General features: G+C 55.4%; 1 protein-coding gene across 2 annotated transcripts; it reads left to right on the top strand.

Moving 5' to 3' along the window:
• Positions 1 to 1,141: 1,141 nt before the first annotated feature.
• On the top strand, positions 1,142 to 26,624 carry RANGAP1 (Ran GTPase activating protein 1). 2 transcript variants are annotated; one of them, XM_010960242.3, is made up of 16 exons: positions 1,148 to 1,457; positions 3,654 to 3,803; positions 7,909 to 8,036; positions 10,956 to 11,015; positions 11,769 to 11,948; positions 14,067 to 14,201; positions 16,512 to 16,670; positions 17,627 to 17,740; positions 18,177 to 18,276; positions 18,361 to 18,445; positions 19,628 to 19,817; positions 21,130 to 21,249; positions 22,821 to 22,923; positions 24,065 to 24,153; positions 24,388 to 24,509; positions 25,577 to 26,624. In XM_010960242.3, the coding sequence occupies exons 2-16, from the start codon at positions 3,692 to 3,694 to the stop codon at positions 25,644 to 25,646; spliced, it is 1,767 nt and encodes a 588-aa protein (XP_010958544.3). In that variant the 5' UTR covers positions 1,148 to 1,457; positions 3,654 to 3,691; the 3' UTR covers positions 25,647 to 26,624. The 2 variants fall into 2 exon arrangements, with proteins under 2 accessions (XP_045376578.2, XP_010958544.3); XM_045520622.2 differs by lacking the exon at positions 21,130 to 21,249 and having other exon boundaries at positions 1,142 to 1,457.
• The last annotated feature ends 1,245 nt before the right edge of the window (positions 26,625 to 27,869 follow it).

The raw sequence follows: 27,869 nt of genomic DNA, 5'->3' as shown, positions 1-27,869 counted from the left end.
CAGAGGATCTCTCAGGTTGAGGCAGATGCTGCCAAGAATACTGTTAACTCTGACTATGAAGAAGCTCTCAAGGCTGCAGACCAATTGCTGCTGGGGCTTGCAGCTTGCTGTGGGGCCCAGAGGAAGGTGATTCATTGTAGCTTAAGTCGGGTAGGAAAGCCTCCTGAAGGAGGTGGCATTTGATATGGGCCTTGTAGGCAGAGGAGGAGAGGGGAGGGTGGAAAGACGATCCACATCTCAGTAGCTGTGTGAAGCTCCAGGATCTGGAGCTTCAGTTTTCTCATCTCTATGCTGGGAAGGGTGACAATGATGTCCAGTTCTTTGTGGTTGTAAGATGAAATTAGCAGTGTGTGGAAGCCTCTGGCACATAATATATCTAACTCCGAATTGGAGGTAAAGCAAAAGCATGTACATGAGCTGAGTTGTGAGAGGTAACTTTGGAGAAGGCTGTATACGTTGACGGTGATTATCTCTGGGTGCTATTTCATGACACACACATTTGTGGAGGAGCACAGAAACGTTCTGAAGCATGTCCCTCAATTTGGGTAGATCTGATGTTGCCTCATGATTAGATTAACCTTACGCGTTGCCGACTAGATGGTAATGCTGTGTTCTTGGTACATCACTGCGGAGGGTGTGCAATGGATGTCAGTACTGTGGACCACGTGGTTACAGTGGTGTGGCAGAGTTTATTATAGGGTTCCTATTTCCCCTTTTTAATTATCAAGTAATTTGTGACTACTTATGTGAACGGCTTCGAATATCCTTCCAATTTCATGGGACAAAAAAGGCAAGGTTTTCCCTTTAGGAAATGGATATCTATTTCTTGCTGAACAGATCCAGCACCGAGCCTCCCGCAGTACCAGCCTTTGTCAATAAAGTTACGTGAACGTAACCTTTCCGGAAGGGCTGAGACGGTAGCGCCGCAAGGCATTTTGGGAATTGTAGTCGTCGTGGGAGCTCGCGGCTAAACACCGCCCAGTGGCCTCCCGGAGAAAGAGCCAGAAGCCGAAAAGGGAGGGCAAAGAGCGACCAGCGGCGGCGTTCTGGGATGAGGTACGTCACGGCTACCTCATGGTAGTTCTCGGGCGCTGTCCTGCTGCGCCCCGCCGCGCCCCGCTCAGAACTGGACTACCTTACCCGAGAGGCCACGCGCGCAGGGGAAAAGGAAGCCGTCCTGGGCCTCCAACAAATCAAATAGAGGGAAAGAAACTGCCGGCTTTCAAAATCCTCCTCCTCCGCCATCATCCGCTGCCGTGCGGGGAGCAGGTGGTGTCGGGGGCGCGAGCGGCGAGAACCGCCGGGAGAGCTGCCGGACAAGCGGGCTGGGCATCGGGACTGCTGGACTCGGAGAGGCGACCCCGACCTGACCTGACCCGGACCCTAAATCAGTTCCTCCCCCGCTAGGCGGACACGCGCGTTTCGGTTGCCCCACGCGGCAGCGCCGCCTGTTTACGGTAGGGTCGGGGTCCCTTTCCTTTCCCTGTCATCTGCCTGGGATGGGGGCGGGGGGCGGCGCGGCCCTGGAACTAAGCGAGGAGGGTGTGGCGCTCCGGAGCGCTTCCTGCGTGGCCCCTCGGTCTTCTCCCTGTGCCTTCCACGGCCGATCGCCGAGGCGGTGGGAATAGGGGAGCTGGGTGGCGCTGGCTTTTTTCATAAGTGGGGAAACTGAGGCTCAGAGAGGGCATCGGGCCCGCCTGGGCCTCCCAGCCCGCAGTTGCCAGCAGTGGCGTCTCCTATTAGCGTCGGTGTCATCTGGGGGCGGTGCGCGTCCGCCCTGGATCCCGGATGGGGCTCCGGTGCTGCCCGCCTGTCATTTGTGGCCCGAACTCGCGCGTCGCTTCCCCGCCGCCGCCTCCCAATAGGACCACACCCGCAAAGGGCCTGGGCTGGGGCCGCAGTCCACGGGACCGGCTTGAGTCACTGCTCACGCTTCGCCAGAGCGGTGGATGCGCACCTGTGAACATCTGCGGCACTCCTTCCCAGAAGGAAAATGTATAATTACCGTTTGTCTTCGCTCTGCCGCTGTCCCTGTGCAGACCTTGGACGAATCAGTTCTCCTCTCTATGCGCCAGTTTCTTAGTCTTTATAGTGGATGATGTGTGTGTGTGTACGTGTGTACCTACTGGACTGAAGAATGGACCCTTCTCCATCTGAGAAGTACTGTGTTCGTGTTCCATCTGGAGGCCCCACCACCACACTTTTAGCCTAAAATTGTCCTATTCCAGAACTTCAAGAGGTGGAGGGGAGGGTTTCAGGCTAATTTTTATTCAATTTCATCCCCTCATTCTTGGAGCAGCTTGAAGATACCCTGCCTTACGCAACAGGTAGAGTGATCCTGTCAAAACATACGTCACATCGTGGTCTCTCTATTGCTAGAAGCCCTCCAGTGACTCTCCTTGTCACTCAGTAAAAGCCACATTTCTTAAAATGGCCATGGTGACTTAGGCCTCTCATTAATTTCCTTTTCTCATCTCTTACCTCTTTCTCCTTTCTTCTCTGTGCTGCAGCCCCATTGGCCTCCTTACAGTTCCTCTACCCACCCTCCCCTTCCTCCATAAGAACCTTTGTATTTGCTGTTTCCTTTGCAAGAATACTCTTCCCCCAAATATTTGCAGGGCCCAATCCCTGATATCTTTGTTTCTTAATAGTACCTTCTCTAACCATTCTACTTTAAATTGTAGCTCCCCCCGCCAAAAAAAACCCCTCCTTACCCCTTTTCTAGTTTGTTTTTCTGCTTTTTTTTTTTTTTATTGAGTTATAGTCAGTTTACAATGTGTCAATTTCTGGTGTACAGCACAATTCAGTCATATGTGAATATATATATATTCATTTTTGTATTTTTCACCATATTTTTCTTCTTAATCATTGTCTTAAAGCACTGAATATCCTTGGTCTTCCCTGATTACCTGTCATTCTTCTTTGGGGAGATGTAGTGATCCTTTCTGCCAGTCTGCTCAACTCCAGGCTGGAAGCTCTTTTTTTCAGCAACTCTTTCCCTGATCTATTATGATGGTAGCTGTTGTGATGTAGAGATCTCTGGTCTCCTAGGAACCCCTGAGGTCTGGCCACCATGGGCTGCCCAGTCTCCTGGCCAAGATTGAAACCAGGCGTGCATTGGGCTGACCCCTGTGCCCTACCCCCAGAGTCATGCCAGCGTGGGTGGTGGGGCATTCCTTGGGATGGATGACCTGGATCCCGTAGCCATCTCTGTCCTGTTTGAGGAATGGGATCCTCAAACAGAGAGCAGCCAAGATGATCAGGCAGGTGTGTGCTTTGGGCAAATTCTTCACAGCCATTGGGCTGGGACTTGACTGCCATTCACTGGGGACCCAGGAAGTAGTTGACTCCCATGGCTTTGCTTGGTGTCCCAGCTGGGGCAGTTGGGCAGAGGAGGACTTGTAGTAGTGAGATGGTAACTCTTCAGAAACTGAAATGTGATTTTTCTGTGTTCTTTCTACCTCTTCCACATTTTTAGAACTGTTCCTTCCCTCATGCTCTTTTCCTTTCTCCCAGTGGTTTAGCTCTTGGAATTTCCTTAGCAGGGGGAGGTGGGGGTCAGGCAACTGAAATGGCTGAAGTCCTATCCTGCCCTCCCCAACCTGGGGGCCCCAGGAGACTACTCTCTCTTAATGGAACCTTGACCTCCTCAGTTTGCAGATTTCCAGGGGAGCCCACCAACTTGGCTAACATGGCCTCAGAAGACATTGCCAAGCTGGCAGAGACGCTGGCCAAAACCCAGGTGGCCGGGGGACAGCTGAGTTTCAAGGGCAAGAGCCTCAAACTCAACACTGCGGAAGATGGTGAGTTCCTGTGTGGGTTGGTCCAGGGAGGAAGGGGAGTAAGCAAGTAGGCGCTTGCTCTTCCTGTTGTCAGGCCCATTTATCGTCATTGTCAAATTATTTGTCCTAGTGATTCCGTGAATGATCGTTGGGCCCATTTCACAGTGAGGCTCAAAGGTGAATTGCCTACCAACACCTGGTGGGCATCCCTGCTGGTGAGAGCTCAGCCTGGCAGGTGGGAAGGGCCCGTTTATCTCTAGGAGGGGATGGTAGGCAATGAGGGACCACAGTTAGAGGCAGTCCAAAGTTAGAGCCCTGACTTCTGACTTCAGATCCACCCTCACCTTCACCCCCATGATCCAGAGCTGGTCTGGGAATTGTTGCCTTCGTCAGAGCTGAGGCCCCCAGGGAGCTGCATTAAAACAACAACCCAGGCCCTCTTGGGAGGTCTAGTCTGTACAAGTCAATGCCCCTAGAAGAGGGGTGGGTGTTCCTGTATGTGAACAGGCATCAGGACTGGAGAAAACTAGGAACCAGAATGCAGACTGTGTCTTTCCATCTCTGGCCAAGCTATGGCCGGCACTGATCAACCCCGAATCTCCTGGCATCTGGAAGGAATGTTACCTCTGACAGTACCTGTAAGGCTTCTTGAAGTTCTTGCCCAACCAGGGAAACTGGTCTGGACTTGCCTGGTTGTCATGGTGCTCAGGCAGGCTTGTGCTCCCCTCCACCGGGTCAGAGATGGCTAGAGTCCTTGGTTGCTGGGAGTGTGGTGATGCATGCTCCTGACTTCTCTATACGGCCTTAAAATTGAGAGTTCCTCCTTGTGCTCTGTCACTTTTGATCCTTGCGTCATCCCTGAGGGAGGGAGGTAAAAGTGTTGCCATTTTATAAATAAGGCAAAAGGACTTGGGAGGCTTTAGTAACTTATCCAAGGTCGTACAGCTGGTAAATAGCAGAGCCAGGACTTCAGCAGAGGTCTAGCTGAATCCCTGTTCCGGTGCTTCTCAGTAGACGTTCAGCTCAGCTCAGTTAATGTGAATTAGCTATTAAATGTTGCTCTTAACACTGTGTCAGGCAGTCTTGTATGTAAGTGCCATACAAAGAATATCTCAGTTTATCCTCACAAAAGCCCTCGAGGTAGCTTTCGTCCCCATTTTTGCAGATTGAAAAAATTGAGGCACAGGGAGGTAATATGACTTTCCTAAGGGCACAGCTATAAGTAGTGGAGCTGGGATTAAAATTCAGGTTTGTCTAGTCTTAAAATCCATGCATTTAACCACTTCACTAGCACAGACTGGACATTATGCCTCCCTTCCAGCCCCAGTGAGGAGCTCCTAACCTGGAACAGGAACAATGAGGGAGAAGGTGAAACAGGCTTTGAGACATGCACCTGGGAGTAAGGTCGGGGAGAGGGATCACTTTTAGCTTAGAAGGGCCCAAGACGTCTCCAAGGATGAGGTAGTATTTGAACTGTCCTTGAAGGAAAAAGGGCACTGTAGGCAGGGAGGACCAATGAGTTAGGCCCAGGAGCTGAGACACATAGAGTGGGCTTGATCTCATTGGGAGCCTGGGGCCGAGACCCTTGAATGCTGTACTGAGGGGCCTGGTGGCCTAATTGTGGGCCCAGAAAAGGCCTGTACCTTGCCTGGGAGTGAGCTGATGAAGTCGGGGAGGGCAGGGGCCTGGGCGGGGAGGCCATGAAGCTGATGATGAGAACAAGGCCCTTTTGTCTCCCAGTGAGCCATTTAAGCACCAAAGAAAGGCCTTGCAAGGCAGAGTAATAAGCACTTGGGACTGGTTACTGTGTGAGGCCGTAGAGGCTGAAGAGAGAAAACCCACCCAGCCTCATGATGCTTGGTTATTCAGGGATGCTTGGGGCTCATCCCTCACCTGTTTTTAAGTTACGTGTGACTCCGCCTGCGTGGACCATCAAGTGAGAGGAGCAGCCCAACTGTGACCCCGCCCCCTTCTGTCCCGGCTCTTCCCGTTTTAGTGCTTTTCCTTCCGAGCTCACTCTGCCCTTGTGACTCTCCAGGCTGAACTTGAGGCGAGCACAGTACCTTTGGGTCTCGGCACTTGTGTCACTCACACACCATAAGTTAAGCCTTCCCTTGGGGCCCTGGCATCTCTGTCGCCTTGCTTCTAAAGACTGTTTAAACATTCCCTTGTGCAGCCCTCCTTTCTCCTGGTGACCCGGCCATTCCTAGAGGTCGGCGGGGCTCCCTTGTGAAGCAAGTCTTCCAGAGGGCCGAGAGGCCACCCCAGCCCTTTGCCCTGAGTGCCAGCTGCAGAGGAGACCTGGACACCTGGGACTGTGGAGTTGCAGTTCCGGAGTGGGGAGAGGGGTCAAGGGGCTTCTCTGCGGGGGCACTGCATGAAGTTCAAGGTTGTGCACAGAAGCCAGGTTTTGGGGAGCAGCACATAGGTTCCGTTTTGGAAAACCAGTCTGCAGCTCAGCTCTGCCATGTTCCTTGAACTCCCAGGTAGAGTGGCTTCATTCCTTGAAACCTCAGCTTCCCTTTCTAGAAAATGGGCACGTACCTGTCCAGCCTTCCTTGTCGTGAAGTAGATGCTGGTCACTGTGTGACCTTAGTAGGCATTTTCTTATCCTCCCCATGTCTCAGCTCGCTTAGTTGTAAACTAGACCTGACGGTAACTACCTCAGTGGACTTGGTGGAGAATGTTGAGTGTCATCTCTGGGGGACGTGGTAGTTAGCAGAGGCAAAGAGCATCCCTTTGTTCACGGAACTCAGGACCCAGTAAGGGAGGTGGTACTGGAGTCTCTATATAGTGGTCCAGTAACCATTCAGGTGAGTGTACAGCTGTAGCAGCTACACATGGGGGATCAGGGCTGTGGAAGCTGGGGAGTGGAGGTTGACCTGGTTGGGAGGGTTCCTGAGGAAGTGCGCTGTGGCTGAGGGGAGCGGGAGGAGGGGTTTGCGTGGCCCCAGCACCGACAGCTTCTCAGGGAGCCCCATACAGGTTGCAGGTCACAGCCTTTCTGACAACCCTTCTGTGGTCGTGTAACCTAGAAAAGGTCACACTCACCATTTCGGTCTCATCCTCATTTCCTTCTCTTCCCTGTCACCCCTCCATCCTGTGCCAGCCAGACGAGATTTGTTTTTCATGTAACCTGTGTGCTTTTTTTAGATTGCAAAATTAATATATGCTCATTATAGAATACAGAAGCATTGAAAGGAGGAAAAAGTGTCTTCATTATAACACAGCCTAGGGATGTAACTACCATTAGTTTTGATGGTTTTTTTTTTTTACCTAAACATAGCTGATTTCCTTTTTTTTTTCTTAAAGTAATTGGAATCATAATTACAGATACTTTAAGAGCTGACTTCTAATCTGATGCACTGAGAATATATTAAGCAGATGATGGAAAAACACAGATTCACCCAGAATCCCACTGCCTAGAGATAACTGCTCTAGCGTTTGGTTTCTGGACCTTGGTGTGTTTGTTTGAGAATGCATACAACATTTTAAAAGTGGGATCAGACCAAACACCATTGGATAACCTCATTTTTCACTTAACACTGTAACATAATTATGTTTCAAGTCAAGTAAATACTGTGTTGCCATTCATAGTGACATTAGTGTAACTGTCTGTATTAATCTATCCTCTGTTGATGGACATTTAGGTTGTCTGGAATTTTTTCTCATAATAAGACAGTACAGAAGTGAACTCCCCACACATGCATCATTTAGCCCTGAAAGCATTCGTGCCATCATGCCCTCGTGCCTACTGGCCTCAGACTTGGGTGCCCTTTCCCTGCCTGGCTTGGTGTGCTCTCATTGGGAGGCTCCGCACACACAGCCCACAAGGTGCCCCGAGCACCTTCTTCACCCAGAGCAGCCAGGTCCTCTTTTCCTTTAGGTCTCAAGCCTTTCATACACGCCTTGTTTCAACACTTGTTACCAAGGGCTTGTCTGTGTAGCCGGGTCCCCTGCCGGACTGCGAGCCTGCCCGCAGCGCCTTGGCGAGCCAGGGCCCGCACACGGTGGGTGCGCTGTGGCCGCTGATGTTGAGTGACCCGGTGGTCGTTGCGCCTCAGCTCCTGCTTCAGCTGTTCATGACTCCTAAAGTCTTAAGGTTCTGTTTTTTGGTCCTGGGCAGCCAAAGACGTGATTAAAGAGATTGAAGAATTTGATGGCTTAGAGGCTCTGCGTCTGGAGGGCAACACGGTGGGTGTGGAAGCAGCCAGGGTCATCGCCAAAGCCTTGGAAAAGAAGTCGGAGTTGAAGGTGAGATCTGCAGGCCGAGCAGGCGCAAACTGGTCCCCGAGCAGACAAGCTTCCGCTCTCACCCCACAACCGACACCTGTGTCCAGGCCCTCCCGGACCCCTGTGGGTGGTCCCTGTGAGCAGCTCCTCTCGCTCTGGCCTCCCCAGAACACAGCTCTGGCCAGGGGCCCCTCTCCCTGTGTGATGTGTCCCGGTCCTCCAGCATCAGACCCTGAGATGTGTTAGGGTTGTAAGTTTGATTGGGGAGCACGTGTGAGAGGAAGGGGACGAGGCAGAACTGGACAGGGATGTGGATCTGGGACCTGTGAGGACTCAGAGGGGCAGAATCAGTGGCCAGAGTCTCAGACTGTGAGGCTGTCCTGACACGCCCAGCCCGCCGCACGGGAGCTCCAGGGCAGAGCTCGCCATGTAGAAGAAGATATTGTTGGGCAGAAGCAGCCAGACCTCAGCTCGGATGCTGTGGCCGGTTGGAAAGCCGCTTTCCGGGGGCAGCCAGTTAGCTGCCCTTCTCACAGCTGACTGGCAGCTCTTTCTTGAAAGTTAGACCCAAGCGGTGCCCCTCTTTGGCTGACACAGATTCCTCTCTTCTGGTGTGTCCCAAGGTGGGTTCCTCTGAACACCAGTTCTTCAAGATGCTCTGTGAGAAAAGTGGGGTATCACATGGTCACAGTGTCAGGAGGATGTTGTTTCTGCTCCCCTTCAAGGGACCCCCAGTGTGTTAACGCCTCTGAAGAGCCACGAGGGGGAGAGGCCTGCTTTCCAGACTGGAAATGGCTCTCAGTGGGGACACGGCAGGGCTTGTGCAGGCTCTCCTGCATGTGACATTTAACCTCACAGTGACTCAAATAATAAAGCTGTGTCTCCCTTTTGTTAGTCAAGGGAACCGAAGCTCGGGGGCTGTCAGTGGCCGGGCCATATTTCACACTCCCAAGTCCAGTGCTCTTTCTCTGGCCCACCGTGCTTTCTGAGAGGGAAGGTGAACGGGGCTGGGGCCATGAGAGGATACAGGGTGGCTTCACCCAGGGCGGGCCCAGAGCTAGGTGACAGTGGCCCTTGGTGTTCGTTTGGTTGGGAAGATCGAGGTCAGGTGAACAGACGGCCGAGGCAGTGATTGTTCCTGCTCTCCTGCCCAGGGCCTGTCCCTTCCTGAGCACCAGATACTTTCCTAGGAAAGAACCCAGCTCTCCCCGGGGACCTGTGAAGGACAGGAACAGAGGAGAGGTGGCCTGGGCCTGGAGGCTGTAGCTGTTGAGCTTCGGCGTCCAAGGGCCAGGGTTCTAACCCCAGCGTCACCACCTTAGTTGTTGCATCACACTGCCTTGTGCTAGACTCAGCTCCAAGCCTGGGCTTTATGAAGAGGAATTTTTCCTACCAGAGAGATTGACATAGCAGCCACGTGCAAGCTGGTGTAGTGAGAGAGCTTGACCAGTGGGGGGACTGCATGTGTCTTGTCCCCTGTGCAGACCCTGTGCCTTAAATAGCCCCATCTCGCTGTCTGAAGCCTGCTTCTGTGCAGGAAGGGGCCTGAGCCGGGGCAGCGGCGGGGACAGAGTTGCCCTTGACACCAGTATTGGTCTGGGCACATACTGATGTGGGGCAAGGTGTCACCCCCACTGTTGTGACACCTGCACAAGTAAGGTCTTGACAGATGAGGAGAGTGTGGCCCAGGGTCACGTCTCCGGAGTGGGCTGGGCCCAGGTATCAGCCCAGCCTCTTGACTGCTCTGCTGCCGACCTGGAGATCATTGAGGCTTAAAGCCTGTTTCAAAGATAAAATACCAGAGGTCATTGACAGGGAGTGGCCGGCCTGAGGTCAGCTAAGTCAGAGCTAGAACCTAGCCTTGTGCCCCAGAGCCCCATACTGACCTTCAGCCCATCACAGTTGGGTTTGGGAAGCTTCGAGATGAGATGCCACTGTTGGGAGGGGCTCTGGTGCTCAGGCTGTGGCTGCCTGTTCTGGCCCCGAGCACCTGTGTGCAGGCACAACTCACTCAGGAAACCTGTGTGTTAGCACGTCTCCAGGTGTGTTAGTGATTCGCTTTATTGGAGGATACGAGGATTCTTCTGCGAAGACCAACTTCCCTAGTACTTAAGGTTGAATTTAGTTCATGCATTTTAAGGACTGGGTTTCAGGGAAAGTGCTTTTCCTGTGTCCCATCATCCCCAGGTTTGGTCCGGGAAGGGCCAGAGCTGCCAGAGTTGATATGTGGGTGGACACAGCGACCAGGGTCAGAGGACGGGGCTGTGTGCTTGGAGGCCAGACTCTGCTGGCCAGAGTGACACATGACCCCGTCCTGTAGCCACTACCTTTGTGACATTTACCTATTTCTTTTAAGTCCGCTCACTGAAGTAACTTAAAAGCAAACATGATCCTTTGTATAACTGGGAAATGGTGTCCCTTCCCGTAAAGGGAATAAAAGAGTGTTTTTAAATTCCAGTTGGGTGCCATTGCCATTAAAGGCTCTGAGCCCGAAGCCTGCGCTCCCTTTGTTAAAAAGGCAGATAAGCAAGAGGTGGGTAGGCAGCTGAGACCCACCAACCCCAAGCTGAGGCTGCCTTCTAGAGATGGTCACACCCAAAATCACTTCACGTGTCACTGTGGCCCACACAGTGGGAAGCTAGTGCTGGGGAGGAGCACCGGCCAGGCGTCTGGATCCTGGTCCTGCCACTGCCTTGCTGTGGGGCCCGGGGCCAGTCCCCTCCTGCTCAACCTGATGTCCCTTCTTGAGAACCAGAGGGTGGGACACTTCTGATCCCCATGGTCCTTGGGAGCGTCCAGGTCATGTCGGCGTCAATCAGAGCTGACAGAGCCCAAATGAAGCAGTCTTCAATGCTCAGTAGTCCAGGTCCATGAGAAGAGGGGCTGCCCGAAGGCCGCCTCCAAGGGTTTCAGCTAACTCTTTTCTTCCTCCTTCCAAAGCGATGCCACTGGAGCGACATGTTCACGGGGAGGCTGCGGTCTGAGATCCCGCCCGCCCTGGTGAGTGAATGAGACCTCTGCTCTGTCCCTGGGCCGCAGGGACCCCTTAAGTAGTTCCTGAGACTTTTCTCACAGCCTCTTCTTTCTGGAGGCTGAGACTGCCCTGTGGGGGCCTGAGATGCTGAAGTGGAAGCCAGGCAAGCACAGCATCTCCTCTGTCCTGACGAGCAGGCAGGAGGAGCCAGAAAGTGAGGACTTGGGGTCCCTGTGAGGCTGGGAGGCCCAGTGATAGGAAGTACAGCCAAGACTTCCCAGGGTCCACTCTTGAGCTCAGTGGTTTTGCCCACAAGCATCATGGCTCTTGCTTCCTGCGTGATTTCCCGTCTTGTCCTGGCACCTCCCTCCCCGCACCCTGAGATTCTGCTCCCTCCTGACCTGGTTCTGCGAATGGCCCGCTGTGGCCCTCCCTTTCTCCGATACCACTGTTTTTGCTTTGGTTCCCATCATTGGTGCCTTCTTTCTGCCTCTCTTTTCCATTTCCCCATTCCTGGGGCTCAGGTCGGCTTGGGTCAAGTTCCCTACCTGCAGGAAGCTTTCCCCGACAGCTCCGCATACACTAAGCCCCATGCCCCATCTGACTTAAGAGCCCTCTGCAGGGATTCCAGTCCGATTAATGTGGTCAGCTCTGCTGAAATGGTCTGTGTCTGCCGGTTGCCTACCAGCCTGGGGGTCCCCTGAGGGCAGGGAGGGCCTGGCACAGAAGCAGCGCCTGGCCTGTGTCTGTGAAACTGATGGGAGCCCCTCTGTGCCCAGATCTCACTAGGAGAGGGACTCATCACAGCCGGGGCCCAGCTGGTGGAGCTGGACCTAAGTGACAACGCGTTTGGGCCTGACGGCGTGCGAGGCTTCGAGGCCCTGCTCAAGAGCTCTGCCTGCTTCACCCTGCACGAGCTCAAGCTCAACAACTGCGGCATGGGCATCGGCGGCGGCAAGGTGGGTGCAGCGGCCCCTCCCCCGTGTCCCCATGGTCCCTCCACCTCCTTCCCTGCATTTGCATCTGTCTGAAGTATGTGCCCTTGGCCACCCACTGTCTGGGATGGTTGGCCTGTTGTTTTTCTCTTCAAAGGAGGAAGGCCTCAGGCTGCAGCCTGTGGCCAGTGGGGAGAGGAGATAGAGTATGTGAGGGTGGGGTTGCCAAGCAACCATCCTCAGTTCTTGTGTTGCCCTGGCAACACAGAGGCAGTGTTGCATCCGTGCTCCAACCTGCTGGCTCTGCAAAACGCAGGGCTTGGGCAGCACTAGACCTGCTGTGCTCTCAGAACAGCTGGCAGAGCCACGTAAGGCCTGGTGCGTGCACGTGGGGGAGGGAGCCCAGAAAGAGAAGCCACTCCGGGAGGCCGGGCACGGCTCACCTTTGTTCCTGGTCAGGGCCTCCCCCAGGGCGCCTCCCCGTCCTGCCAGCAAGTCAGGCTGGTCAGAGCAGAAAGGCGCCAAGGGAGGCCAGCCCTGTTTATCCTCTTCTTGGTCCATTCTGGCTACTTTAGGCCCAGATTCTAGAAAGGCTGAGCACCAGTCTGCATTCTCATCCTCCTTCCTCATGTTCTGACCAAAAGGAGCAAAGGGCTGGGACATAGGAACTGACGGCGAAGGGGGATGTCTTCTCTTTGAAGATATGTTACAGGCTTTACCTCAGTTCTCTCACCCATACTGAAAGGTGGATGATGCCTGCCCCCATTTTTTTCAGATAACTATACTTGATCTTAGCGATCTTGGGTGGAGTGCCCCATATGATGTAGCCAGTGTGGGACTGATGTGGGACTTGAACCTGCATGCACGTGGCTCTGTCAGAGCAGCAGGAGGAGCCTGTGTGATGCTCGCAGTGACCAGGCTGAGGAGCCAGAGAGGCCTCCCCTGAAGATGTCCCATCAGCCGTCCGTGGGAGGGAGAGCAGGGGTGCGCCCCCGTGCCTGTCTCAGCCAGCCTTCCTCCAGTCTCGTGGGGCAAGAAGCTGGATGTGTTAGGACCTAAGAATGTTTGCTTCAGCCCAACCTAGAGTGGGCTGTGCTGGGAGAGCCGCCTCTGCAAAGGTTCCTCAGAGGCTGGCCTACAGCAGAAGTCCGTGGTCTCTGCCGTCTTGGAGCCAGGCTAGTGGTGTCCCCATGTTCCCCAAGGACAGAGCTGTGTGCAGTCAGCTGACCTGGCAGCTCTGCCGTGTCTTTGCTCTGGGACCTTGGCTGATTGGCGTACCTTTCTGAGCCTCAGCTTCCATGTTTGTAGAGACCAGTGCCACCTGCCTCCCAGGCAAACGGGAAGGGAAGAAAGTACCTTTGCTGAGAGCGCTCAGGACCTGGTAGCACTCCGTAATCTTCCTTCTCTCCTGCTGCACTTCCTGGGAATCTTTTACGTCTCATTTACCTTGGTCTCTCCAATTCCAGCCCGCCAACTGACTGGTATTTTTGAACTCTTGCTCTGTCGGTGTCCCTGGGATAGAGGCTATCTCCTGGCACCACCTCAGCGTCAGGGCAAACCAAGTTTTAGGTTTGTCCCCCAGTAGCTGAGACCCCGCAGTGTGGCTCGTCTGAGCACAGGCGTGTACTGGATGGGTGCGGCGGGTCTGTGGTCTCAGCCAGCTGCCCTCAGGTGTTGGGGAGTGTGGAGGAGGTGCCAGAAGATTTGAGTTCTGTCCAGAGTCTGCCACTTGCTTAGCTTCTATGGGAAAGTTTCTGTCACTCTCTGAGTCTGAGTTTCTTCAGCTGGAAAGTGGGAATCGTCATGATCCCCACCCGACAGAGGGCTTCTGACAGCAAAGTGAGCTGACTGTGAAGCCCCTTCCCCAGGACCAGTCTTGAAGTGGCCGCTCAGTGTTGGTGTCTCTTGCTCCTGGGTTTGGGCTCCCCATTCTTAGCATGGGGCTAAACACCGCAGGGGGAGGGGACCCACAAATGGAGTGGTGGATGTCAGAGCTCTTGTATCTGCGCGATGCTGTATGAGGTGTGACCGCTTTACTTTTGTGCAGCCCTTTGTCTCCACGCCCACCACCAGCAGGTGGCACAGCATGTTGACGACCAGGGCCTCCTGCATATGGCCTGAGCCCCTTGCCTCTCCCCCCAGATCCTGGCAGCAGCTCTGACTGAGTGTCATCGGAAATCCAGTGTCCAGGGCAAGCCGCTGGCCCTGAAGGTCTTCGTGGCTGGCAGAAACCGTCTGGAAAACGATGGAGCTACAGCCTTAGCAGAAGCTTTTGGGGTGAGTGGTTTCTGCCCACCTGCCCCACCATGCCCTGAGGCGGGCTAAGGTCAGCAGCAGGCGGAGGGCCCTGGGTGTGTCTCCCAGCTCTAGAACTTAGCTGAGAGACCAGGGGCCAATAGCCTGCCCTCTCTAAGCTGCTGGCTCACCCTAGAGCAGGCCAGAACTCCTGTCATGAGTGTCTGAAAGGTTGCGCGATCTAGCGCCCTGGGTGAATTGGCAGCACTGTGTGAGTGACATCTCCAGGCTCAGAAGCTGGAGTGGTGGTGCCCGAGCCGTGTGAGTGCTGACCACAGCCTGGCCCCTGTTGGTCTGGCTCAGGGTGGCCGTCTCTGGCTCCAGCAGGCGGGGTGTGGAAGTGGAGCCGGCAGACTTGCCCTTGAGATGGGGAGGAGGGTAGGAGCTGTGGCCACAGTGAAGCGTGTCCATGTCCCTTACTCTTCTTTCTGCTGCCCCTTTTCCTCGCAGCTGCCCTGCTTCCCGCCCCCAGGACACTGCTGAGTCTGGTGGTGAGAGAGCCGCACTTGCCCCATGGGGCTAGGAACTTTGGAGTCTCCCTCTTCTCTTAATTTAAACATTTTCTCCAGCAAACTGTTCTAACAGCAGTAACCATACTCAGGCCAGAGCATCATCCCCCATGGTCCTGCCATTTCAAATGCCCCACCTGCCGAAGGTCACCTGCCTCAAGCCAGTGGACTTTGCAGGGGAGAAGCGCCTGGTGTCTTACTGGACGCCTGGCAGTGAGGGGGCTCCTGCCACCTCCTGTGGGGCTGGAGGAGCCTGGGTACCTTGCAGACCTGCCGATGTTAAAGATCATGCCCCTTCTGCACCCCTTGCCCGGCTGCTGCCCTCCGTGTGCTGGGAGCAGGGTTATGTCACGGTTGTGCCGGGCCTTCAGCAGGCGTGCTCTGTGCTCTTGGAAGGGGGGCTTGGCTTGGGTCTGAGGGGCCCCCCGGACTATGGATAGAATTCAGGGAGTCTTTGAACATGGCTGGGGGTAACTGCACAATTGTCATCACTAACAGAGATACGGTACAGTAACGCCTTCTGTTGTGGATGCAGACAGCCAACCTCTGCAGCTTTAGAAACTCCTGTGACTTTGTTACCAGGAGAAATCACAGATGCTTTCAAGTCAAATAATAGTCGTTATGGGTATATGGAAATATTTTTCTCATACGTTAAGGGTACTTAACAGTAAACCCAACTCTTGTTACTTACTGGCTCAAGAAATACATATGGTACCACATCACACATTTGGGCAGTTTTCTAAATATTTCAGTAATTGTCTTCCAATAATTGATTTCTTTTGTTATCCTATATAATTTAGCTTAAAATTTAAAAACATCCAGAGTGGGGAGTCCAGGGGCTTTACCAGATTGCCTGTTGGGTCCATGGCACAGAAAATACTAAGAGGCCCTGACTTGACATGTGCCTCAGTTGGCCTGCCTGTATTTGTGAACCCTCCGTGCTGTGCTGGGCATTCAGGACAACAAAAGGCACCCGGGTGCAGTGTTACGCCAGGCCCGTCTTCAGTCCCGGGTAGCAGTGGAGGTTGGGTCTTAGGCCTCTCGAGACCTCACGGGCTGATGGAGTGCAGACAGGAAGGTGGCTTTGATACTGCAGGGTGATGGACACCATGATAGAAGAAGGATGAGGTGCCCTGAGAGCAGAGAGGAAGAGTGCTGGATTGTGCCTGGTGGGGAATCCAGGAAGCCTTCCTGAGGGCGGAGGCATCCAAAATGAGAGCTGTCGAATGCACTGGGAATCATCCTATCAAGAAAATACCAACAAAATAAGGAGACAGAGTATTCCAGGCAGAGAGAAGGTAGTGTCAAAAGGCCTGGGTGAGAAAGGGCTAGCTAGACCTTCCTCACCCCAACAAAAGGACGTGGCATGGGGGATGCCAGTCATACTGTGTAAAAAGGCGGGAGGGCCCCAAGAAAGAAAGGCCACGTGGAGCTGCATCGTGTGTAGCAGAGCCATGGCTGACTGTCAGGCCAGAGCTCAGGGTCCCCATAGCACAGACGGTACCAGACTAAGAAGCCTGTGTTCAGAGCCATGTAACACCGGGCAAGTTACTTACCGTCTCTGATCCCTAGTCTTCTCCACCTGGTGGTGATCCTAATCCTGGGTAGGTCTTCCTCATGAGGTTGTGGAGAGGATCAGATGCAGTTGTTCCTAAAAGCGTGCTCTGACACCTGTGCCTAAAACGTTCATGGACAAGCCCCTCCCCTCCTGCCTGAGGATGTCACTGGCACTGGGCCTGACCCTGGCCTCAGGGCCCATCTCTCTCCCTTCTACCCCTCACAGATCATCGGGACTCTGGAGGAGGTCCACATGCCACAGAATGGGATCAATCACCCTGGTGTCACTGCCCTGGCCCAGGCTTTTGCCATCAACCCCCTGCTGCGGGTCATCAACCTGAATGACAACACCTTCACTGAGAAGGGCGCTGTGGCCATGGCCAAGGTGAGGCGGGGCGGCGGGGCCAGATCAGGCCCCAGCAGATGGGGTCTGGCTGCTCTGTCCCCTTCCCCACCCACCTGGTGTGTCCCCGTGAACTTGACCATGTGAACACATCCAAAACGGACCGTGTGTCACGAGCTCCCCGTGCCCTTCTTGGGCAGCTCTGCATGTCTGAGCTGCCTCCGTGCAGCCCCAGCTTTTGGTGCTGGTTTGTTCTCAGGCTCCATGGAGGCTGCTGCAGCCTGGCTATTTTCCTCATTGATTCTTCCATCAGCTGTTTGTTGAGCCCCAGCCCAGCTTCCTGTGCTGAGTGTGGGCCACACAGAGTGGAGTCAGAGACTCTGCCTTCAGGAGCCCAGGTTCAAGGAGGGGAGGAAGTGGCTCATCAGTGGCAGCGCAGAGTGGGGAGCACGGTGGCTGGCTCGGTGTCAGGGCCTCCAGATGGGAGGGCTCCACAGTGCCTATCACCCTCGCAGGGCTCTGTGACCCCCCAGAAGGCTGCTATGGGGTGTAAGCAGAGAAGTGCCAATCAGACTCGGGCAGGCTTTCTGGAAGGGGTCACATTTGGCCAAGTTCTGCAGGACAAGTGAACTTTGGACAAGGCGGGTGGAGGGGTGTTTTCGGGCAGAGGCGTGAGCAGCATGTGGGAGGCCCAGGCATGGGAGGGAGCCCTGCTTGGTCTTGCTTTGAAATGGCCAGAGTTCAAGGTGTGTGTGAGGGCTGGAGGAGATACTGAGGGGGAGGCGAGGCCTTGTGGCCTGGCTGACTCCTTGGGACCTGCTCCCATAAGTAATAGGGAGCCACCAAGGAGGGTTTAGCCAGAGGCCAACCCAGAGGTGGTGAGAAGAGCTGATGACGTAGCCAGACTGGATACGGAAGAGGACGGTGTGGTGACCAGTATGGGGTGTGGCACTGGCTGGAGAAGGGCCCTGACCCTGCTCCTCACTTCCTCCTCGCAGACGCTGAAGACCTTGCGGCAGGTGGAGGTGATCAACTTCGGGGACTGCCTTGTTCGCTCCAAGGGCGCCGTGGCCATTGCAGATGCTGTCCGCGGCGGCCTGCCGAAGCTGAAGGTGCCAGCTGGCCGCCTGCATCCTCCCTCGAGGCTCCAGGCTCCCCCAGACTTGGGGTTACCGCTGTGGGGGAAGGTGGCGGTACCTGGTCCACCTGGTCTGTAAAGGCAGATGGGCCTGGGTTCCTAGCCCACTTCTACATCCTCCCTCTGTGACTGCAAGTCTCATCATTTCTCTGAGCTGCAGTTTCTTCATTTTTAAAAGAGGAGGAGGGGGGTGATGTGAGCCATTATAGAACAGACTGAGTACACCTATTCAGTGCCTGGCACGTCATCGGGTGACCAGCCTGACTGCTGTTGTGGGTGTTAGTCTGCCCGGCTGGAGGACAGCGCCTGCCCTACACCCACGTCGGGGAGACGGAGGCTTCAGAATAGAAGCTGGCCTCCTGGCCCATGTTTCTGCCTGCCTCTATCTACTCCTTCCTCTTATTTTTTAGGAGCTGAACTTGTCATTCTGTGAAATCAAGAGAGATGCTGCTCTGTCTGTTGCCGAGGCCATGGTGGACAAGGCCGAGCTGGAGAAACTGGACCTCAATGGTAATGGGTTGGTGGCCTCGGCACAGGCCTGCCCAGTGGGCCCTGGCCCCCCTCCTGACCCTCTGTTCCCTCCCCTGCGAACAGGCAACACCCTGGGAGAGGAGGGCTGCGAGCAGCTCCAGGAAGTGCTGGATGGCTTCAGCATGGCCAGGGTGCTGGCGTCCCTCAGGTAGGGGACTCTGGGTCAGTGGCTTACTTGTTTCTGCCTTTATTCATTCAGAAACCATTGGCTGAGGCCCTGCTCATGTGCCAGGCACTGGCTGGACACCAGGGGTGCAAGAGTAAGACAGTCAAGGTCTCTGACTCATGGGACCTCATTGTAGTGGGACCAGGGATCAAGGAATGATGTGGAATAATTGAGTTACACATTAAGTGAAGGGACAAGTCAGGTGCTGAGAACAGTCACCTTTGGGGGTGGGTGAGTTGGGGAGGCCCTGACCCTTTTTTGGGAGGGGTGGTAATTAGGCTTTTATTTATTTATTTTTTTAATGAAAGTACTGGGGATTGAACCCAGGACCTTGTGGATGCTAAGCACACACTCTACCACTGAGCTGTCTCCTCCCCTCACTGATGATCTTTGATCTGCCGTGAACGGATAAGGTGGGGCAGCAGCAGCGAGGCCAGGGTAGCGATGGGGGCGGGCTCCGAATTGTTCTTGGAACCAGCCTTAGAGGCTGACCGCAGAAAGGAGGAGATGACGCTGGAGAGCGGGGCTTCCTGGGTTCCAGGAGGTGGAGAGTGGGATGGCAGGGGGCTGCCTCCTCCGTCTGGATGGGAGTCGGTTTGGGCCATCGGCACCTGTCCCCATCTGCCTCTCTCATCTCAGGTTGGCTTCATTCACTGTCGAGTCCTCAGCCCTGTCCCCCCAGGCCTGGTCTCTGTGTGCTGCTAGGAACTAGGGACTCAGAGAGGGGCTCAGAGGGCCCCCAGTCCAGGAGGAATGGAACCGCTTTCCTCAAGGCAGGGAAGCCTCTCGCCCTTAACCATAGCTTCCTGTGGTCAGCAAGGTGTGGGTGGCACAGTCCTGAGCGTCTCAGCCTGGGCAGTATTCCTGCCGAGCCCTGGGCCCCAGCTGTGACAGACAGTTTTCTTCCTTTTTTCTGTCTCCCCAGTGGGATTGTGGGTTCCTTTGGGACAGGGATGAAATCTAGCTCTTCCTTGTCCACAGCGTGGGCTTCCTGGGTGATGAGAAGTGAGTGATGGCTCCTTGGTGACCCCATGCATCCCCACCCTGGGAGCAGCTGCTTCCCTTGCCCCCTGCAGGCTCCCACCCAGCTGGGGTCTGTGGGTTCTCGGTGCCAGCTGGGCCACCAGGCAGAGAGGGTCTGCTTTAGCCAGCTGTCATCTGCAGTGATGATGAGGGTGAGGATGACGAGGACGAGGATGAGGAGGAGGAAGGAGAAGAGGAGGAGGAAGAGGATGAAGAAGATGAAGAGGAGGATGAGGAGGAGGAAGAGGAGGAGGAGGAAGAGCCACAGAAGGGAGAGCAAGAAGAGGAGCCAACCACACCATCAAGGAAGATTCTGGATCCTGACAGTGGGGTGAGTCCATGTTTGCAGATCAGAGCCCTTGTCCCCTGATGTTGAGACATCTTCATGGGAGTAGTGGGTGTGGAAGCCACTTAGGCACAGTGGCTGCAGACTAGTTTTGATTGGACACTCCTGTGGGAAGGAGAAAGTCTTCCCAACGTAGTTACATTTACTTACGTTTACCTCAGTATAGATGTGTTTACACATTTGTAAATTGTAACATATACATAATGCTGCTACGTTATGTACAGTTGACTCTTTTTTAATAAAAAACTTTTATTCTTTTATTTTTAAATAATGAAATTTGGTTCACATTTTGTTTTTGTAGGGGGTGAGCAGGTTGGTTGGTTGGTTGGTTGGTTGATTTTGAATGGAGGTACTGGAGATTGAACCCAGGACCCCATGCGTGCTAAGCATGCGCTCTACCAGTGAGCTGTACCCTCCCCGCTGTACAGTTGACTCTTGAACAACGTGAATTTTAGTACTGCAGGTCCACTATGTGGATTTTTTCAGTAAATACATACTGCAGTGCTACGTGATCTGCAGTTGGGTGAAACTGCGGGTACGGAACCACAGATAGAGGACCGACTATCAAGTTAAAAGTGGATTTTCAACCATTCTGGGGGTCGAAATGTATATAAGTTTTTCTTTAAAGATAGGATAAAACGTAATCTTGAACAGAAGTTATTTTTTTCCTACCCATCTTGGTGACCTGTAGGGATGGCCCCATTACCAGAGACTGGGCTGGGTTGGTGACCCAGCTTGGACACTTGGGGTCCCTTTCCTGACTGGGAGGCAGGTAGAGTCAGGGCTGCCATATCTGTTCCCTCATAGGTTCCCAAATAAAGCTTCTGGAGAACTCTGGGTTGGACCTGGACCCCCGCACTACGTTGAGTTTGGCTTCTTGTCCAGTTTTATGGAAGCCGTTCAGTAAATGGCTGCATGTCCTTAGTTCTCCGGGCCACTCTGGCGCTCGCCAGCAGTACTTGTCCGATGAGACTCCAGTTCCCAGTGGGGTCCACTTAGGCCCCAGAGTCATTTCTGGAGCATCGCATGTCATGGCGAGGATCGGCTTGGCCGCACCCAGCTCTTGAAGTCCGAGGGAGGTGGCTTGGCCCGCCCTAGAGGCGGCTGCATCCGCGGGCCCCGCCCCTGGGGGTGCTTGGGGAAGTTGTGGGCTCTGAGCATCCGCGGGCCCCGCCCCATGGGGAGCTTGGAGGAGTTGTGGGCTCTGAGCCGGGACTGGCTGGAGTGAGGGGCCTGCGTTCTGGGAGAGGAGTCCGGATTCGGACCTCTACAGAGCACCTGTGCCACCCGTCTCCAGGAACCAGCTCCCGTCCTGTCCTCCCCGCCTCCCGCTGATGTCTCCACCTTTCTGGCTTTCCCCTCTTCGGAGAAGCTGCTGCGCCTCGGGCCCAAGAGCTCCGTGCTCCTAGCCCAGCAGGTAACCGAGCTTCCGACGCCGGGCCTGCATGGGCCTTGGCTCCGGGAGCTGCCAGAGAAAGGTTCAAGCAGAGCACGGGATTGGGAGGGGCACCGTCAGCGTGGGGCGCGGAGGCTGCCACGTGTTGGGTTTTTTAATACATACACATGTAAATGAGCGTGACCAGTACATCTGTCACCTCCAGTGGTTAGACTGCGGACAGGCTCGGGCTGCGAGGAGGGGCAGGCCTGAGGCACGTCTGACAGCTAGGACTGGGGACTTTTCCCAGGACACCCCTGTGTGCTCACACACTCCCGGGCTTCCCTGCGCATGTTCTGTAGGACCAGTGGCTTCTAGACCGGCTGTCCTGCCCAGAACCCCTGTGCAAGTCCCGCGCTGCTTGTGTCTGCGCTCGAGCCTCAGTAGTTGGTTGGTTGGGTTGTTCATCCATCATCCTGAGAAGATCGTGCGGCTCCTCTTGTCTGCCCGCTGCTGCTCTGGGCACTGGGCATAGTTTCATTTACCCTTCTTGGCAGCCTGGAATGTAGACCCTTTTTTTCTGTTTTACAGATGAGGAAAGCTGAAGCTCAGAGAGGTTAAATGATAGGTGCAGGCACACCTTGTTTTATCGTGCTTTGTAGTGACTGCATTTTTTTTTTTTACAAATTGGAGGTTTGTGGCAACCCCTGTGTCGAACAAGTCGGTGGGTGCCATTGTTCCAGCAGCATTTGCTCACTTCGTGTCTCTCTCACATTTTGGTAATTCCCACAGCATTTCAAACCTTCCACCAACCAAAAGATTATGACTTGCTGAAGGCTCAGATGATGGTTGGCATTTTTTAATAATAAAGTGTTTTTTAATTAAGGTACGTATGTGGATTTTCTAGACACGATGCTGTTGCACACTTAGTAGACTACAGTATAAGTGATCGTAACTTTCACGTGCACTGGGAAACAAGAACCTTCACGTGACTCGCTTTATTGCAGTGGTCTGGGGCCAAACCTTCAGCGCCTGCGAGGTGTGTCTGTATAGAGAAATAAAAGGGGCCGCTCTCAGGGCTGGCTTGATATTTTGGCTTTTTTATTTCCCTTTTGTATTTATTTGAGATTATGTGCTACAAACCTTTGTGTGGGCCACCTTTTCACTTAGCGCCACTCATCATTTCCTGCATCAGTAGAGCTCCTCTGATGCCCTTTCTCAGTGAGTGGATGTAGCACATCACAATCCACTGTTTCTCTGGGTTCACATTATTTCCACTTTTCTCTGTTGTCAGTGAAAAGTTTCCTTGCATGTGGATATTGTCTGCCATCTGGGTTATTTCATCAGGTTAGATTGCAGGAAGGATCACTGGGTCACAGGGATAGTGACTTTTAAGGCGTTGTCTCTCACTGTGTGTGTGCAGCTTGGCCTCAGTAGCTAGGCCAACACTGGGCTCTGAGGGCACAGCATGGGGCCAGGCAGGACCTGTCTTTGCCCACCAGAAGCCCACATCTTGCCAAGGCCTCTTCTAGCCAGAAGGCATGTCTCCACTGTGTGCCTAGGCCCTGGGCTCTGGCCCCTGGGTGACCAGCCATTGTCTCCTGTGTCCTCAGACTGACACGTCCGACCCGGAGGTGGTGGTCTCCGCCTTCCTGAAGGTGTCCTCTGTGTTCAAGGACGAAGCCACAGTGAGGACCGCAGTGCAGGATGCAGTAGGTAACATGTTTGGGTGGGGCTCGGCTCGGCTAGCTCCTGCCTCTTTGCTGCTCCAGGGTTCAGATGACATAGTTCCTGGAACCTGTCTGCCCCGCGGCTCGTGACAGAGCTGCTCTCCTCCCACCTGCTCTTCTGTTGGCTTCTTGCCCCAGAGCAGGCCAGAGCGCTCCTCTCACTTTTTTGCAGATGGGGAAACTGAGGCCTTTCCCAAAGCCATACAGGTCAATACGTTAGAACCTGGGCCAGGCGACATCCACTGCAGGAAGGTCAGATAGTCCCAGCCCCGAGGCCCTCGTGGGGGCGGGCCTCTCAGGAGGGGTTATGAGAGCTGAGCCTTGTCCCCACCTCTGAGCCTTTACATACATGGTCCCCTCCACCCTGCACGGAGGATGCCTGCTCTCCCTATATCTTCCACAAGGCTTCCCAGGATCTCTAGTCCTGTCAAGACTTTCTCTTGCCACCCTGTTCTCTCAGTTCCATTACGAGCACCTGTCACCTTTCACCTTGTTTATGTTTGAGCCTCCGAGTGTGGCCTGGTTGGGCCAGGCAGAGAGGGGAGGCGGGGCCCTGCAGGTGAGGGACACGGAGCATGGGAAAGGACAGAAAGGAGTGGGAACACACGTGGTGCCCTCTCCAGGATCGGTGTGCTTTGGGTGGCATTGAGGTGGGAAGTCAGTGGGAGACGAGGCTGGGTAGGTGGCTGAGGGCCTGGTGGGAGTCCCCATGTCTGCTCCCTGAGAGCCCAATCCCTGGGCTTTTGTGGGAACACGCTACCTGAATTCTGTTTCCCTGCAGGCCCGTGGCCCCTCCTCTGCCCTGTTCCTCATTGACTGCCCCCCTCACCTCCACAGAATGGCTAAGACCTTCCCCAGGGCAAGCTGCCTCACTTCATCTCTGCCCCAGCTGTGCAAAGTCCCCAAGCCTGTTCTACTTGTGAGGCCAGGACAGGGAAGGGTCAGGGTGTCACAGTCAGCAGGTCGAGCCCTTCCCCTGGTGCTAGCTGTTCCGAGTCTGGTACCTGTGTCCACGTCCCACCCCTGTGTTCACCTCCTGATTAGTGCAGAAGACGGGACCCAGCCTGTGTGCTCTTAGTCCTAAGGGCTGCATGCCCTTAGGACTCTCTGCTGCTTCTGCCTTGCAGATGCTTTGATGAAGAAGGCCTTCAGCTCATCCTCCTTCAACTCCAACACCTTCCTCACCCGGCTCCTCATCCACATGGGTCTGCTCAAGGTGTGGCCGGAGGGAGTGCAGGCCCAGGGAGAGGGAGGGAGCGTGCCCCAGGCTGCTCCGGCCACACCCACCCGTCCGGTGGGGCCTGGGTCTGCTTAAGTAGCCTCGGCCTTCATGACAGGATTCAGCTTGACCTTGCCCGTGGGGCTTCCTCAGCAGGGGCTGGATGAGACTTGGGGTCCGCCAAGTGACCTGGAAGCTCACCCTGCTTCTTGCTGTATGTTTCCCTTGCAGAGTGAAGACAAGGTCAAGGCCATTGCCAACCTGTACGGCCCTCTAATGGCACTGAATCACATGGTGCAGCAGGACTACTTCCCCAAGGCCCTTGCACCCCTGCTGCTGGCGTTCATGACCAAGTGAGTGTGCCCTCGTCAGCTCACGTGGCCAGTGCTGGTCAGCTGCGGCTTCCTGGCCGGATCACTGGGGTGTGTCAGAGGCCCACACGCCTCCTGGGCTCTCGGCATCTGTGTTTGAGTCACCACCCCTGTGAGGATGCAGGGCTCAGGGACAGTCTTTCCTTGAGAGACAGAGACAGAGGACGTGCGGTGGCCCCCATTTTCCAGATGAGGTACGAGCAAGCACTGGGGCAGATGAGGAATTTGCCACACTCCTGCTGCCCATCCCTGTCCCGTGCCTGGGAGCAGGTCTGTGTCCGTTCCCTCAGCAGCCTTGCCCGAAGGGGCCTGCTGCAGCCACAGCCCCTTTCCTGGGGAAGCCTGCTGCCCAGAGGCATAGAAACCTTGCCCTCATCTTGAAGGGTCCTGGCCACGGTGGGGCACTGGCCGCAGTCAACTACAAAGGAGCCTCCAGACCACAGGCCCAGGGCCAGCAGGGATGGGTTGGTCGGCTTGTCCCTGTCCTCACTGAGGCCCTGTGTGGCCTTCCCCAGTCCTCAGTCTCTGCATTTGCCCAACCCGGGGGTGGGGGCGAGGTTGTCTCTGAGGGTTCTGACCAGCCACGCTTCTGGTGAATCCAAGCAGGGGGTGGGGGGCGGGGCTGGGGAAGGGCCTTGGGGGACAGGTAACATAGGTGGGGTCCAGGCCATCAGTCAGGGTGCTCACAGCATATGAGTAAGTGGCGGGGCAACCTAGATGGGGTGGAGGGTGAGGAACACACGCCGGCCTCCCGGACCCAGTTGGTGCCCTGGCCTCTGCCACCACGGTGTCTGAGTTCCGTCTGCACAGCACTGCCTCCTCAGTCAGGCTGGACTCCACCACGCTCCCCGCACCCAAACCTCCTTCCACTGCAGCTGGACCGGCCCTTGTGGAAAGCAGAGCTGACTGCAGCCTCGCCTCTCCCCCCAGCGAGGTGCACTCTCCCCACACCTGTTCCCACCACAGGAGATGCTGTCTCAGTCCCTGGGCCTTAGCTCATGCTGTTGGGAGTGTCCCCACCCCGCCTGCTTACCCTTCTTTCCCCACAGGCCCAATGGCGCCCTGGAATCCTGCTCCTTTGCCCGCCACAATCTACTGCAGACGCTGTACAAAGTCTAGATGCAAGGCGGGCCTCTCCCCATCCCTCGGCCTGGACCAGTAACTTGGGAAGAGACTCAAATGGAGGACTCTAGCCAGAAGCACGGGGATCTCTGTCGTGTGTCGTGTCTTCTGAGTACGTGTGTTGGCGTGGCATGTGTGCGGATGTGTGCTTCTTGTCAGGGTTTGAGTTTTCAATGTCTCCCTGCTGGACTGGCCTTGGTCCCACTGGAGGGGAGCCGGCCCCCAGGTGGAAGGGCTGCAGGCTGCTCTGCCATTAAACTCACCACCATCTGAGGGCACTCTGCTGATGATCTGCGTGCAGGCTCCAGGCCCTGACGGCTGTCCCCACCCACCTTGTCGTCTTTACCCTCAGGGGCTGCACCAAAGCTGGGGAGTTGCTGTCTGCGCTGTCCCACCCACTCCCACCCCGCGCTGTGGCTGGGTGTACTCATGCCCTGCCTGGGGCTGCTCACTCTATGGCTGCCTCTGCTTCCTGTCACCAAGCCCTGGTCCTGCAGCCACCACTGCCCTACCATCCATCCCTGCTGTGCTGACCCCTCAGCCTGAGGGGCAGAGACTGTAGTGGGTGGGGCTGTGGGGTGGTCAGCAGAGGGCAGGACCCTGGCACCCACACTGTGGACAGGAAGAGAAGCCAGGGGGCAGACACTAGGGTCTAGGAGCTGGAGTTGCCTGGATGGTGCTGGCTCCATACCCAGTGGGCCCTCCTCTGGCTGCTAGGATGTTTGTGACCTGCCTGGGGGCCAAGCTGGAGGGGCATCTGGGCAGGCCCAAACCTTTCTCTAGCCCAGGGGGCAGAGGCAGGGCCCACAGATGCCCGAGCTGCATTTCGGGCACCCCTAGGGACCTGGGGCGGGGCGGGGCGGGGCGGGGCTGCGCTGGAGATGCCCTGTGACACCCTCTGCTTTCCCCGTGTGCTCTTTAAGTGTCTGGGCTGTGCCCGAGGCTTCACAAATAAAGTCATGTGTAGCAACAGTGGACACTGAGTAACTTTTTGCCTAAAGCAAGCCATTCTCAAGCCCTTAGTACCTGGAGTCCCCCCTCCGTGTGGGCACTGTGACCCTGTCTTCGTCTGTAAGAGACAGTCCATCTTGCAGAGAAGCTGCTGTCCCAACCTTGTGTCATCACCTGGGGCAGCCTGACACTCCCTCTGTCGCAGGCCTGCCAGCTCCGCTCTGACAGCTGGGTGGGGGGTGCCTGGAAGGGGTGGCAACTTACGGGGGTCCGGGAGGGTGCAGGGCCTCCCTTGGGGTCCCTCCTGTTGCCACAATGGTGTGAGGACAGCCCGGCAGACTCTTTGCCGCCTACCCTAGACAGCAGGTGCAGGAATGAAGAGGTCCCTCTGAGGTTTCTTAGGGGGCTGGGTGTCTTACTGGCTGTGGACCACTGAGGCAGCATCTTTCTCGGCCAGGTGGCAGAAGTGATGCCCGCGCCTTGCTCTCCTCCCCTCTGCCCCATACCCAGGTGCTATGCAGGAGGCAGGTGGAGGTCCAACTCCAAGACCCCCAACTTCATGCCAGGCCCTGTTTTGAGCTCTGGGGCCACGAGTGCAGCCTTTGGGGAGCTCCCAGTCTGATACAGGAGGCCAACAACTGTGGCCCAGATGGTGGGCAGTAGGGTCAGAGAAGCCTTCTCAAGAGGTGTAAGAGCTGAGTCGAGTTCAAATAAGACTTCGCATGTGGTATTTGACAGATGGAGAAACCGGCTCGGAACTGAATGGGGGCCTGTCCGAGGTTCTCTGGCCCGGGTGTTCCTTCCCTCCAGGCCACCCAGGCTGGCCCTTGCTCCTTCCTCGCTCCTGCGTGTCCAAGCTTCAGCTCAGACTGAGAAGAGAACCACAGATCTCGATTAATTAACCAACAGGCCTCCAGCCCACACACTGAGGAGGATCCTGTTGGTCCTGGAGTGAGGCTTCTGCCTACCCGACTCCTGCTCAGTCCTTCAGACCAGCTCCAGGTGCAGGGAAGGGCCTGGGGGCCTCTACTTGCTGCTCACTGAGAGCAGCCTTTGGGATTCCCCCCCAGACTCAAACACCCCCAAGGATTTCAGCCAACCTTAGGATCACACAGGCTCCGAGTCCCTGAGCACAGCGACTTGGGGCCTGCTGTGACCCCCCCAGGTGCGGAGGGCCTGCTTGGCACCAGGCCACCCACTGAAGGGAGCTCAGCTGCGGGCCAGGAGCTCACAAACCATCAGTTCTCTTCTGAAGCTTGGACTAAAAAC

The sequence above is a fragment of the Camelus bactrianus genome, chromosome 12 (assembly GCF_048773025.1).
Source record: "Camelus bactrianus isolate YW-2024 breed Bactrian camel chromosome 12, ASM4877302v1, whole genome shotgun sequence".
Lineage (NCBI taxonomy): Eukaryota > Metazoa > Chordata > Mammalia > Artiodactyla > Camelidae > Camelus > Camelus bactrianus.
Note: the sequence above shows the minus strand (reverse complement) of the source record. Positions and strands in the feature narration are given on the sequence as shown.

Excerpts from the sequence above, each read along its gene's own strand:
- RANGAP1 (XM_010960242.3), top strand. The coding sequence starts at position 3,692 with ATGGCCTCAGAAGACATTGCCAAGCTGGCAGAGACGCTGGCCAAAACC. Across the intron at positions 17,741-18,176 it reads GCGGCCTGCCGAAGCTGAAG|GAGCTGAACTTGTCATTCTG; the intron begins GTGCCAGCTGGC and ends CTTATTTTTTAG. Across the intron at positions 19,818-21,129 it reads TTCTGGATCCTGACAGTGGG|GAACCAGCTCCCGTCCTGTC; the intron begins GTGAGTCCATGT and ends ACCCGTCTCCAG.